At 55.3% G+C, this 13,021-nt stretch overlaps 3 protein-coding genes and 1 non-coding gene across 4 annotated transcripts; all 4 read right to left on the reverse strand.

Annotated features, from left to right (window-relative positions):
• On the reverse strand, positions 1-3,448 carry BO82DRAFT_430369 (uncharacterized protein). The gene is made up of 3 exons (XM_025640616.1): positions 2,867-3,448; positions 1,666-2,767; positions 1-1,605 (listed from the first exon to the last, which is right to left on the reverse strand). The coding sequence occupies exons 1-3, from the start codon at positions 3,188-3,190 to the stop codon at positions 206-208; spliced, it is 2,826 nt and encodes a 941-aa protein (XP_025494484.1). The 5' UTR covers positions 3,191-3,448; the 3' UTR covers positions 1-205.
• Positions 3,449-3,743: 295 nt separating this feature from the next.
• BO82DRAFT_330446 (glutamate decarboxylase) lies at positions 3,744-5,460 on the reverse strand (the record flags this gene model as incomplete). Its single annotated transcript, XM_025633093.1, has 4 exons — positions 3,744-3,858; positions 3,914-5,079; positions 5,131-5,158; positions 5,225-5,460. 4 exons carry the CDS (start codon positions 5,458-5,460, stop codon positions 3,744-3,746), a joined length of 1,545 nt encoding a protein of 514 aa, XP_025494485.1.
• Positions 5,461-7,282: 1,822 nt separating this feature from the next.
• BO82DRAFT_399938 (uncharacterized protein) lies at positions 7,283-9,021 on the reverse strand (the record flags this gene model as incomplete). Its single annotated transcript, XM_025639148.1, has 3 exons — positions 7,283-8,505; positions 8,594-8,853; positions 8,930-9,021. 3 exons carry the CDS (start codon positions 9,019-9,021, stop codon positions 7,283-7,285), a joined length of 1,575 nt encoding a protein of 524 aa, XP_025494486.1.
• Positions 9,022-10,975: 1,954 nt separating this feature from the next.
• BO82DRAFT_t97 lies at positions 10,976-11,047 on the reverse strand. Its single transcript has one exon. It is a non-coding gene; the product is annotated as a tRNA-Arg (tRNA).
• Between the last annotated feature and the right edge of the window lie 1,974 nt (positions 11,048-13,021).

A 13,021-nucleotide genomic window follows, 5' to 3' on the forward strand; every position in this document is an offset into this window, starting at 1 on the left:
ACTTCCTTTTCCATTCCCATTCATCGAAGTCTCATTGAGATGGGACATTGACATTGACATTGACATTCACCTGTACAATCTACACGATAACATACCGTAGACTCATACCCTCTCTTCTTGAATTTCCGCAGCCCGCAACCTCCTTCCGCTGACAGGGATGTAGGTGTCGTCGAGAGAGGAGACCCGCAATTCTTTTCGTTCTTATTTACTCAATATATACAGGCGCCTTGACCAGCACATTCTGCGGGCCCCGCCCACGCACCTCCGCCAGCACGAACGAGGAGAACCGGATCCGCGCCAGTCGCTCGCGGTCCTCGGTTGCCGCGCTGCCCGCAGACGGCGCAGAAGCAGAAGCAGAAGCGATCGTGCCCGGGATGGTCACGTTGGAGACGGAACCAGGGCCCGTCGGGAGATTCACCCCGGGGGGTGCTGTTCCGGTTGCCGTGCCCTGGCCTGCCGCACCACCAGCATTACCTGGGGCAGCAGCAGCAGCAGCAGCACCACCCCCAGCAGCAGGACCCGTCCGTCGACCCATCAACGAACTGAACATCGACCGTTTGCGGGATTCTCGCTCGCCGCCTACGCCACCACTACTACCGCCTCTTGAGGCAGATGGAGCGGCGGAGAGGTCGGTCGGGCCGGTGAGGGGAGCTAGTGCACCAGCGCCAGTATTCGTATTGGATGGGGCGATCCCGGCTGCGCCTAATACGCTGGCGTTGTCCATGTCGATGTCATTGTGGATGGTCGTTGCTCCTTCCGATGCTGCTGCTACCGCGGCATGATCGATCTCCAACGAGGTGCCCGTTGATCGCTGCTGCTGTGGTAAAGGTGGAATGCCCGATTCCACGCGCATGGTGCCTTCGTTGAGGGCAGTTCCAGGGAGGATGTATTCGACGACGATGTCCCGGGACTCGAGGGGGATCTTCTCGGCGATGCCGATCGCGTTTTCGACGATCATGCGGGCGCCGGCGTCCAAGCCGGGGGGAGCGGTTGGCGTGGTCGAGCCGGTCGGGCCCGTCTCGAGGCGCATGTATGCCGTCAGGGTCGCGACTAAACTCCCGACGAGGCGGTCGATGAGCTGCGCCCGGAAGTCGGCGGCCTGGGCGCCGCCGGCCTGCAGCTCGGGGAGGCCGTCGAGGGTGGTGCGGCGCCAGTTGCTGATGCGCGCGACGGCGTTCTCGCGGTCCTCGTCCGTCGTCGCGGTCGCCTGGACCTGCTGGCGGCGGAGGGTCATCTCGATGTCCTTGAGGGCCCGCGAGATGACCGGCTCGAGGCCCGGGTGGAAGTAGCGCTCGAAGACCTCCTCGACCAGCCACCGGCTCATCACGGCGCGGCCGATCGCCGTCATCTCCTTCGTGCCGGTGGTGTGCGCGTCGTCGCTGACGTAACCGGTCAGCCACGGGGGCAGGCGCGCCCAGTCCTTGCGGATGGAGAACGCCAGGTCCTTGATTGCCCCGTCCAGCCGGGAGAAGCGGCTGGCGTACTCGTTGTCGTCCAGCACGGTGCGCGAGACCGCCATGCGTTGGTGCGCCACCGTGTTCTGCAGGTGCTGCACTTGGGCTTCCTTCTCGAAGTAGTACCGTTTGACTTTGGAGTATTTGGCCTCTGTTGGAACGGGATGTTAGATCGTGGAACGGTGGGAAGGGGAATGATGAAGGAGCGTACGCAGTTCGTCGTGTTTCTGCACTAAAGCGCGCACGTCAATGTCACTTGGCTCATCGCGAGCTTCTCGCCGCGCGTCGCGGGTCTCCCGCACGCTTGGAGTGCTGCGTCCTGCGTCGGCACTGGGTTGGGCGGCGCTGGTCCGATATCCGGTATCTGACTGGTTGTTCGACGCGTGCAAGGTGTGGCTGGCGCCAGAGGCAGGTTGGTTGCTGTTGCTGCTGGCCTGCAGCACGCCTGAAGGACGATCCGTCATACCGCCGGGGGAGTCGGGCTGTGTGGGAGGCAGTTGTTGACGCAACGGAGACGGGGGTCCGACAGACTGTCTGGACGGCGGGCGAGCTCCCACCGTTGGGTCTAGTTGAGGCTGCGTCGGGGCCAATTCACCGTGGTGTATACGGGGTGGATCAATAGGAGACGATCGGGCGAGGTGGTCGAGCAGGCCCGAATCGGTATTGGATCGTTGAATGGTAGAGTGCGGGGAGCGGGGCGGTCGGGTTTCCAGTGTCGGCACGGTGTTCTGCGGCATGTGGAACGAGGCGGGAGGAGGGCCTGCTCGTAACGAAGGATGTGGACGAGGCTGGGATTGGGCCTGCGGCTGCGGCTGCGGCTGCGGCTGGCGCTGTGTTGGTGGTTGTGAATCCCAGCGAGTGGCGTGAACTCCCGATCGTAGCTGAGGCGGTAGATGTTCCTGGGATGGGGGTCGTGACGATAGATCTTGTGACAGCGGCTGCGGGGGCTGCTCCAACCGTGGTTGAACCGGAAGTTGTCCGACCTGCGATTGTGGCTGCGGCCACGATTGCAGTTGCGGCTGCGACTGGGCGTGCGGGTGTATATGTTCTTGCGACGACGGTGGGGAATAGGCGCCGTCTAGATCATGCTCAGGTGTCCAGGCTGTAGCGGGACGGCAGTCGGAGCTGGTGTCGATAGACAACGGTCGCTGTTGCTTATTCCGGCGACCGGCGGCGGAGAACTTCTTGACCGACCGATTCCGCTGCACTGAGTCGCTTGTGGTGGCAGAAGAATGCAAGGAGAAGAGGCTGCGGCGAGACTTGCGTGGTTCCTGAAGTACCTGCTCGTGAGACTGGTCGGGGAGGGGCCACGACTGAGGTCTGTCCGTCAGCAAAATAATATCTTGTGTGTAGATAGGCAAAGCAGAGGAAGACCCGATAAGAGTAGGTGGAGTAGTAGTGTTCGTTCATACCGGATGGGTGTTCTCGCGGGGGCTGCGGTGACTCTTACTGCGTCGGAGAGGGGCAGCAGCAGTAGCAGAGTAGGGAGGAGGTTTTGGAGAAGATGAGTGGGACTGAGACTGAAAATGAGGGTGTGAGTAGGCGTGGGGATGATGAGGCTGAGGCTGAGGCAAAGAAGGATCGCGGGCGGTGGAGGAAGACGAGGACGAGCGACGGGGCCGATCGTCGGGGTGTTGCTGGTGCTGGTGCTCGACGCGAGGGGGAAGATGCTCAACCGATCGGAATGCAGACGCGACAGCGGCAGGCAATTTGGCTTTGCGGCGAAAGAGGGGCATGGAGATGGAAAAGGGAGGGAAATGGAGGAGAGGCAGAGGGCAGCAGGATGAATGAAGAAGAAGAAGAAGCAGAAGATGCTAAGTTGGTGTATGAAAGAGAAGAGTGAGAAGCAAAGAGGGGGAGGAAAAGCGGCAGCAGAAGCTCATCAACTGGCAAGCAAGAGCAACAGCAGCAGCAATAAACACGGTACAACCAACCAATTCCAACCAATTCTTCCTCATTGACGCCTGTGACACGAGCTGAGGCGCAAAGAGAGACTCTCAATTGGCAAGCCAAGTCAGGGATGTGTTCAGTGACTGCCAGAAACCAGAAACCAGAAACCCCCCGAATTAAATACCCAGCCTCGGCTCTGCTGCTGCTTACGCTTGTCTCTCAACACTGCCTCGCCCCCAGATTTAGTGGCTGATACTAAGAGCCCCATGTATGTATGTATAGTCACTTATAAGTTAACTACTGTGTCAGCCCCAAAGGATGAATTGTCTTCATATGCCAGTTCCATTATTCAAACAATTATCAAACCAGTATTTACAGAATGTATGCGATGTGCAGCATCTAGCACACACCGTGAGTCTTACCCGTCTTGCCCTGCAACGAGTGGGTTTCGTTCTTGTAGTGTTGGTGGGTGTGCTTGGCCTTGTGCGAGTGAGTGGCATGTTGGCGCACGTGTCTAGAATATCATTAGCTTACAGCCAGCTATGCAGGGTTTTAATCAATCCACTTACTTAGTGTAGCGCTCCAACATGGTCTTGTCCATCTCGCTCAAGGTGCTCATAGCCAGCTTGATATCCGCCAACAGCGCGTCACAGCGGTTCATGCTGAAATCCTCGCGCACCACCACCCGCATCAGCTTCAAGGAGTTGCTGTTGGGGGCCATGGTATACGCCGGAACAATCCAGCCACGCTCACGCAACTGGTGCGCCACCGCAAACTCGTCGAACACCTCGTCGCGGTCCGGCCGCAGACGGAAAGCCACCAGCGGCAGGCCGTTGCCGCCGCGCTGGCTCATGATGATAAAGCCCAACTTCTCCAACTCGCTGGCCAGGTAGTCGGCAATCTTGGTGATGTTCACCATGATCGACCGGTAGCCCCGCTTACCCAGTCGGATCATCTGGTAGTACTGTCCGATCACCTGCGACGCTCCCTTGGAGAAGTTGAGCGTGAAGCTGGCCTGCTCCGCACCAAGATAGTTGATGTTGAAGATCAGCTCCTTAGGCAGGTACTCGGGCGAGCGCCAGACCACCCATCCAACACCAGGGTACACCAAGCCGTACTTGTGGCCGGACACGTTGATCGACACGACCTTCTCCAGGCGGAAATCCCACTTGAGAGTGGGGTGGATGAAGGGCGCCACGAAACCACCGCTGGCCGCGTCCACGTGGATAGGGCAGTCAATGCCACGCTCCACCAGCAGGTCGTTGATGGCCTTCACATCTTCGTACTCGCCGGTGTAGGTAGTGCCCAGAATGGCACAGATACCAATGGTGTTCTCGTCCACCAAGTCAACCGCCTCCTTCGGATCAATCACATAGCGATCCTGCGTGCAGTAGACGTACCGTTCCTCGACGTCAAAGTAGCGAGCAGCCTTCTCCCAGCAGACCTGGACGGCGCTGTTCATAACAATGTTGGGGCGCGAGTAATCTTTACCCTCGGCCTTGCGCTTGTTCTGCCACCGGCGCTTCATGGCTAGGGTACCTAGCATGATAGCCTCGGAAGAACCAATGGTCGAGGTACCCATCGGGTGTTCATCATCACTGTCAGTAGGGGCATTGAACAAACGGGCAATCATGTTCACACAGCGGTTCTGGATCTCTGCGGACTGAGGGTATTCTTCGTAATCAATGAAGTTCTTGCTGAAGGATTCGGCCATGAGCTTTTCGGCTTCGTCTTCCTATTATGACTGTCAGTCACGTCCCAGAGAGTATGGTCAAGACGAAATTACCATGTAGGTGGTCACAAAACTCGCCAAGCTGCCAGGGGAGAAGGAGTCATTAGCCATCCATCAACCCACAAACGAAGCACTAGAGACCACTCACTTGAGCATGGGGTTACCATCCAAGCTCAGCTCATCCTTGATCATGCGGTAGGCGACCTCCCTGGGCATCTCGCGCTCCGGCATCTCATGCTGAGGCAGCTGCTCCGTCGCGAAGCGAGAACCATAGACACTGGTAGAGAAGTCATCCTCCTCAGCGCTATCGAGCTTGATCGAGTTGACCCGCTTGATGGACTGCTCGATATCGCTATCGCGCTTGATTTGGGCGAGATGAACCATGATGACGTAGTGGGATGCAGGAAATGAAGGATACAGGGAGGGATGTAGGAGGAAAAGAAAGAAAAAAAAAAAAAAGGACAGCCCAGGCAGCAGCAGACCAGGGACTTTAAGTAGCGCACACCAGAAATTAGTCAATGAAGAGAAGGGAATGGGTTGACGCGCCGCCAGGAGGTTCTACCCTGCTCGTTTCGTCGGAGAGGGGAAGGGAAGTGGGCGGCATCAGCCCGTCAGCTCAAGCCTCAGACAACACGAGTGGAGAGGAAAGACCACAAGTGGCTGTTGGTCTCAGCCCCAGAAGGGCAAAAACAGCCAGTCAGGGATGACAATCTCTCGCAATCGTCCATTATTCACTGATCGCAAGTTCTCGGGGGGTCCCCTAGATGGTCGTAATTCCAGGCGATCCCGGGACGGCAGCACACCTCGGCAGACTAATCACTCGTACTTGTGGTACTGAGTACGTAGAGGGGCTGCCCCTCTTCGTGTTTTTCCCCTCATCTCTCCCTCTGGATTGGCAATTGAGCGAATAATGGATCAGGACGAGGTACAATCCAGCGCTAAAAGCTTGAGGAAAGCTTGACCTGGATCGGGTGGAAGGGGAAAACGAGTGGATATGGTCTCAGCCACGATGTTGGGAAGAAAGATTGGTGGTTGTCTCGTGGGGCGGGTGGAGAGGCATAGCCAGCGGTGATATCATCTTTGCTCCAGCTTGTTGGCTTGACCTTATGTCAGGTCGATGTCATTTGGTCCGAGATAAACATCCATGTGGTCAAAATCAGGATCAAGCGATTGACAAGTGCCCCAAAGTTTGTGATGTATATGTTATATGTCCGAGTATGTTGTGTATTCACTTGCAGGAAGATTAATCTTCATTGCTCTAGTGATGCTGGTGTGCTTGTCGCCGATGGGGAACTTCGGTACCAGGTCTCCATCAGGGGCCCCATCCAGAAGGGCAAAGGAATAAATAGAATCTCTCTCGCAACGGGTGATGGACGCCGCTAGCCTGCTAGTTCGCAACAAAGAGGGGCCCTGACAATTATAGAGCAATAGTATTGATGATAGTGAAGAAATAGTCGAGCGTTGATACCCCGTAGGATAGACTAGAGAAAGTAACGACGGGGGAAGAAATGGCGGTGAAATCATCTCCGGCTCCTCCCCCTCTCTGCCTTTCCCTTCCTGTCCTCCTCTCTTTCTCCCCACCTTAAACTAATATTCCCCATGCTGACCAGACTTGGAGCTCCCACAAGAGGACAAATTGCTATTGTTTGGTACTCGACTTGGAGCAGTCTGATGAGACTCACAAAACACTCCTCCCCTCTACGCATTCCCAAATCCAGAAGAAAATTACACGTATACAATAGATATCTCATTCTCTTCACCCCCAGCCCCATTACCATTAACAAAAAGTACCGTATCGATCGTGCCATTCTCAAATCCGACCCAAAGGGGACAGGGGAGACATGGAATCCACCAAGAGAGACATCACAGGAAGTAAACAAATGCAGCCCAGTGCATTACAGTCATCCATGGCGTTGACTCCCAACAGTTCCTGCCGCTCAAGTCATATTCGAGTACAATCGCGGTCCGGCCACCCACTCTGGGTATCAGACGGCGATTTCCCAGTTCCCTTTCGTTTCTTCTTTTCTATATCGTCATTTGTGCCTTGTTGATTTTTTATTTTTTCCGACTGTGTTCCAGAATGATTAAGTACTGTCCGTCCGTCCATGTTTGGGTATCAGAGTATAAAAAGGGAGAGGGGCTCGGAAATCATTCCCGACCGCCCCAACAGCCACTTGGCATTTGGGTCATACATCGCTCACAGGATCTAGTTCTTGTCGCCCTTGACCTTGCGCTTGAGCCATGACCAGAGACCGGTCTTGCGTTTTTCGGCATTGCCATTTGCAGCCTCGGACTTGGCAGACTCTTGAGCCCGGTTGGCGGCCAGCTTGGCCGTATCCTTGCCCTGGTCGGCCGCCGATTTGCTGTCGGGCTCTTGAGCGCCCGTGGTTCCCTCGTTAGTTCCCTCCGTGGCTCCCGCAGTTTGCGTGTCTTGTACAGCTGGGGTCTCCCGGGGCTCGGACTTGATCTCTGATGAAGGAACCTCGTCGGTCTTCTGCGCATCCTTGGCAGCGGAAGCCGGCTGAGATTCGGTGGTTTGGGGCCGAGGTTCCTCTACCTTCGATGCAGCAGCACTCTCTTCCGGAGCGCTAGCCTCGGCAGCAGCTGGGACCTTAGCATTAGCTGTGTCCGCTTTCTCTTCCGCAGCCTGGAGAGGCTCCTGGGCCTCGATGGCTGGAGCAGACTCGGCTGCAGACTTTACAGCCGCATCAGTGGCTTTCGTATCCGTGTCCGTAATGCTGGAAGGGACAACAATAGCCGGCTCGGCAGCTGCTGCGGTAGGCGAGGGCTCAATCGGAGCTGCTGCCTCCTTCGATGTCTCCCCAGCAGCCTCATCCAGAGGCTCGGGCTTCGCATCAATCTGGGCGACATCAGTAGGGGCGACATCAGTAGGGGCGACATCAGTAGGGGCGACATCAGCAGGGGCGTCGAGCTTCTCGGTAGCAAGGGCTTCGCTAGCGCCAATAATTTCGGGCTGGGCAGCGGCATCAGTGACAGGGGCTGCGGAGACAGGAGCAACAGTCTCAGAGGCGGCATTGTCAACCACGGCGTCCGCAGTTGCGGGTTTGGCGGCGTCGGGGATAGTAGCGGCAGCCTCGACAGGAGCGGCCGTGTCCTTGCTCAGCTCTGGGGCCTCCAACTGATCAACGTTGTCCGAGGGGTCAGTGCCCAGACCCGGTACCATCTGGGGCTGAACAATGGTCTCGCCAGCAGGAATGGCAGCCGCGCCAACGGTATCCTGGCCGATGGGCTCAACAGCCTTAGCGGAGGTGGTAGCATCCAAGTCATCCTCGACCTTGGGAATCTTGGGCGGCTTGTGGTCTTCCTCCTTGTGGAACAGACTACTCTCATAGGGTCTCTTCGCTTGATGTTCATGGCTCTCCGGTTCCACAGCAGTATCTTTGGGGCGCTCGGGCAAGGTAGTAGTGGCTGCGACAGCGAGGGAGATAAAAGTCAGCGATCAATCCGCCAAGAGAGAAAGAGAGACACAGGTAAGAAGCAGCAATCAATGGCTTACTCAATCCAGCTACCGTAACAGGTTCCTCCTCTGCGACAACATCGGTGGCAGGCTCGTCAACCTTAGGAAGAGAGGCGTCGTCCCCGGTGGATGCCTCCTGGGCGAGGTCAGCAGGCGGGGCAGTGGTGATGCCTTGAGCGACGGTGTCGGGAAGAGCGGTGGTAGCATCGGCCGTCACAGCTGCGCCAGCATCGGTGACCACGGTTTCGGGCTCAGCATCGCTCTTTGTGACGGTTTCCTCGACCTCCTGCTCGGGTACACTGAGAACAAGAAAATTATCGCGTTAGCGCGGCGCGCAAAAGAGAATTTGTGCGGTTGACAGGATGCATCACTTACACCGCGGCCGGAGTGTCGGCAACCTTCTTCGCGGCGGCAGCGCCGCCCTTGGACTTGCTCTTGTTCTTGCTCTTTCCTCCTTTCTTCGCCATTGTGCGCAAAGCAAACCTGTGGGTGGTGGTCCGTGGGCAAGCGGTCAGAGACTGGCTCTTCAGAGGGAGATGGACAATGCTTGTTACTAGGTAGGGAGCAGCAGTTGAGAACTCACGATTTTTGTTCGGGGGAGGGTGGGGATGGGATTGAAGGTGGATGACACAGGATCTGGAAGGTCGTGCTGTCCACGCTGGGGGAGATTAAGAAGAAGTCGCGCAGACTGGCAAAGTGGAAGAAGTTAGGGGCGGGCAGCAGGTATGTTGGTCCTTTCCGAATGTCTAATCAAATCGGGGAACGTTAATCCGTGGGGGAGTTGTGGCCCCGGGAAGTGCAGGGCAGGGCAGGGCTATAGTAGTTCAAGGTTAGTATTCTCAACAATCATTGACTGTAACCAGTAATGACTAGAATCGAGAAGCTCAGACCAGGCGCCTCGATGAATGGTGCAATTTGGTGTAGACAGAGGTGTGTGCATCAAAAAATCTAGAGGGAAGGGAGAAGGGAGGAGGGTGAAGACAAGAAAATTACTCCGTTGGTTAACCTGTACACCATGCGACAGGAAGGAATTGCGGATCCAAATCTTAAGCTGGTTACGATTGCGACGTCTACGAGAGCAATTGGTCTAGGTGAGTAGCTGAGCTGTAACGAGAAGCATGATTCGGGAAGCTATAGGGAAATCTGCTTCTGCTCTCAGCCATGATTAGAATCCATGCGATCGACCAGGAGCTATCATTTACTGGGGGGAGCAGTGAAGCAAAGCTGGGGCATCTATTGTTGTTTCCGCATTGGGATTAGGTTTGACCCCTCGAGCTCTCTCATTCTGAGAGAATGCTAGCGCAAGATTCAATTCTTCAAAAGCGTAGCGACTGATAGATTCTATGATTGAGGCGCAAAACCCCCCGTTCTTCCCCTGATTCCGGCGACATTAATCCGTACCTGCAGCGAGAAGAGAGGCCAGGCTGCCAACCGTCTTCAGCCGATCGCCCGGAACAGCGGTTGTTCCGGTTGCTCTGTCCCAACCAGGCAAGGGATCACGACACTATAGCAGGGTACAGAAGCTAAGGTATGCCAAGCACTCCTGCAAGTGTAATACATGTACACTACTGTACCAAGGTATTCACAAGCATCAGCAAGCATCAGTACTGTACAGTAGAGTGAGGTTGAAATCTGGAGAAGGGAGAGCACCGGAAATAACCGGAAGAGAAAGCTCCTCAACCTCGTTCATACTCATGTCTACGAGCAGATATACGTGTCATAGACCATAGGGCCAAGAGCAGGGCGAGAACGATCTCTCTCGGCCTACGCTGCCCTTCACCAGTCCGCGCGGGATCGATTACATCATGCGAAGTGTAGCCGGGTTCAGAGTACCAATTTGTCCCCGGAAAGTCGCCGGTTTCAGGATCTCGATGGACTGGGGCTAGAGATAACGGGGGAGTGTCTGAGCTGGGGGAACAATGGGAATCCCAAACGTGTCGCAGTCAGTGCCATGTTCGAACGGATTTATGCTCACCACGAGGATGGCCACATACCGCTCCAGCACATTCGGCCAGCAACCTGACGGATGAGGGTAGGATCAGCCCGCAAACAGTTTCAGGCTGTTCTCGGGAGTCCCTGGTTCACTCCATGCTATTATCAGTGGGAAAGTGCATCTCGTTGAATGCCATGTCATTGAACCCTATGTATTCGTACCCGAGAGAAATAATGCTGGAAAGAAAATGCGGCTTCTAGAAGGCTGAAAGGTTAACCCCGTTACCCCATGGGCGGTTGGTGGTGATGACATCATCGGAACATTGCCCGGCCAGTCAGCCTCTTTTCCTGCCCAACCCTACGCGGGACGCCGCCCTTACAGGGAACAACATGCTGCTGAGTTGGTTAGATCTAGAAAAAGAAAAGCTGTTTCTTGGCGGAGTAAACACAGACAGAGACCCTGATGAACTGCCAGAGGATCAAAAACACTGACCGACGCAGGGCTCGAACCTGCAATCTCTTGATTCGTAGTCAAGCGCCTTACCATTGGGCCAGCCGGCCTGGCTGTTGTTTTAGACCATGAAAGCTTGTAAGACAAACCAATACTAAAAAACAATCGGAAGTACCGTGCCGTGTGGAGACAACTCCTCGGGACATCCAGCGGGGCAGTCGGCGCTTTTCGGCCATCCCAGTCCGTTGATTCGCGTATTATCTCTCGTCACCGCAACTGAATCCGGTTAGGCCCTCTCTATGTGCGATTCCCATTACATATTGTTATCGCTTTCAAAATCTATGATAGAGTCTCTCACGGAAGGAACGGCGAGGAGGTTTGGTACGGGTTATCTATCTCAGTGCCACCGTCCGACCCCTTCCGGCAACTGACGTTTCGTCTGAATCCGTCGTCTGCCCGCTTCAGAAAATCCGTCCCAACCGCCACGCAACCAACAAAGGAAACGGTTGATGGAGAATGATGATGATGATGTCGGTTTACCACCTGTTATACCCCCGGACACTAGTCGGCCGCTCAGAGCCTGCCAAAAGAACCAGGATCCCTGGCAGGGATGAGATAGGTGGTGGTGGCACGTCGATCGGAACATCTTGGCCATCCTTCTGGAAAGGTTCGGTGCAGCACCGGCCACGACAGAGACACAAACCCTTGCGTCTGTCTCCTCCGTCTCGCTGTCCTGGCCCAGCCTAGCCTAGGCCATATGGACTTATGAGGTGGAGGACCAGAACGAGAACGAGAACGAGGAGAAGGATGGGGTAGGATTGTTTGCCATTTTGCCACATTTACTTCCATGCCAGGGATACAGCTTGGTTCACTTTCGGCCTGTCCGGTGGGTGCGGTTCACACTGTACTGTACAGGACAGTGTCACTGTCACTGTCACCCACCCGGCGTTCACCAGAATGGGCCACCTGTAGGTGCATGCTTTGCCCGTCAATGGTATGGGAGAGCTCGTGCCCCGACTGGGGTCTATCAAAGGACAGCCCAGCACCGGAATTGACTCGGGATCGTTCCAGGTCGGCGTAGAACCAGTAGTAAAGGCAACGCTACCATGGTCGTTGTTGCCGGACCGTCGTACCTCGAGACTCGCGGTGTCCAAGCGAATGCAACCCCGACCGTCAGTCAAACTCACTCTGACTCGCGGTGATTGGGGGAAGAAGGATAGTTAGTCAGCCCTGAGGGGGAAACTGGAAGGATGTGGGAAAAACCGGACTTCGGCACCGTGACGCCCATGCTGCAATCCCCGGAATGATTCAACCCGTTCGATGCAGCAGCAGGAGCAGAAAAATAATCCTGGTCAGATGGACTCTTGGAGATCCAGAGGGGCGATGCATGATGAAATAATGGGGTCTCGGCGGAGAAAGAATAAATACTAATACTACATATGTATTATTATGGGAGTAGATCCATCCAGAAGCCCTTCATCCCATCCATCTACAGAGTAGCATAGTGATTAGTGACATATCACTCACTGCATTGCTGTACTGTACTAGAAGCAGCACCACCACTTCTCAACCCACCTCCTCGGACATACATTGCGCTAGTCGCCGGTGTTAATTCACGCATTTCTCACTCAGGTGGATCTCAACTTACCCATCCGCACAATCAGATGTGCCCGGGGCAAGGTGGTTGAGCGCAAAGGGTGGTAAACTAATCGCGGCTTACCAGACTGGTCCAAAACCGTGGAGTCAGGGCTGGCCAGTGCTGCAACAGCCAGCACCAGCACCAGCACCAGCACCTTGTTGCAAGTCAAGCGAGCGAAATTGATAGGAGACAACAGTTGAATGAGTGAATTAATTTAGGGGAGTTGTGTGAATTGGTAGGTTCTTCCCCCTATTTTTTCTTTCTTTTATCTGTTATATTTTGTTGTTCACTTCATGCCCTCGATTCCCAAATATTATCAAGAATCTCGACCCTTTCACTACCATTTACTCTACATGGTGGTGGAATGGGTTCCTGATCTCGCTTCTCTCCAATCTCCAATTCTCCATATCGTTCTTATCCCACTTTCTCTTTCACACCCACCCAA

The sequence above is a fragment of the Aspergillus uvarum genome (assembly GCF_003184745.1).
Source record: "Aspergillus uvarum CBS 121591 unplaced genomic scaffold BO82scaffold_12, whole genome shotgun sequence".
Lineage (NCBI taxonomy): Eukaryota > Fungi > Ascomycota > Eurotiomycetes > Eurotiales > Aspergillaceae > Aspergillus > Aspergillus uvarum.

Excerpts from the sequence above, each read along its gene's own strand:
- BO82DRAFT_430369 (XM_025640616.1), bottom strand. The coding sequence starts at position 3,190 with ATGCCCCTCTTTCGCCGCAAAGCCAAATTGCCTGCCGCTGTCGCGTCT. Across the intron at positions 2,768-2,866 it reads CCCGCGAGAACACCCATCCG|TCGTGGCCCCTCCCCGACCA; the intron begins GTATGAACGAAC and ends GACAGACCTCAG. Across the intron at positions 1,606-1,665 it reads GCAGAAACACGACGAACTGC|AGGCCAAATACTCCAAAGTC; the intron begins GTACGCTCCTTC and ends CCGTTCCAACAG.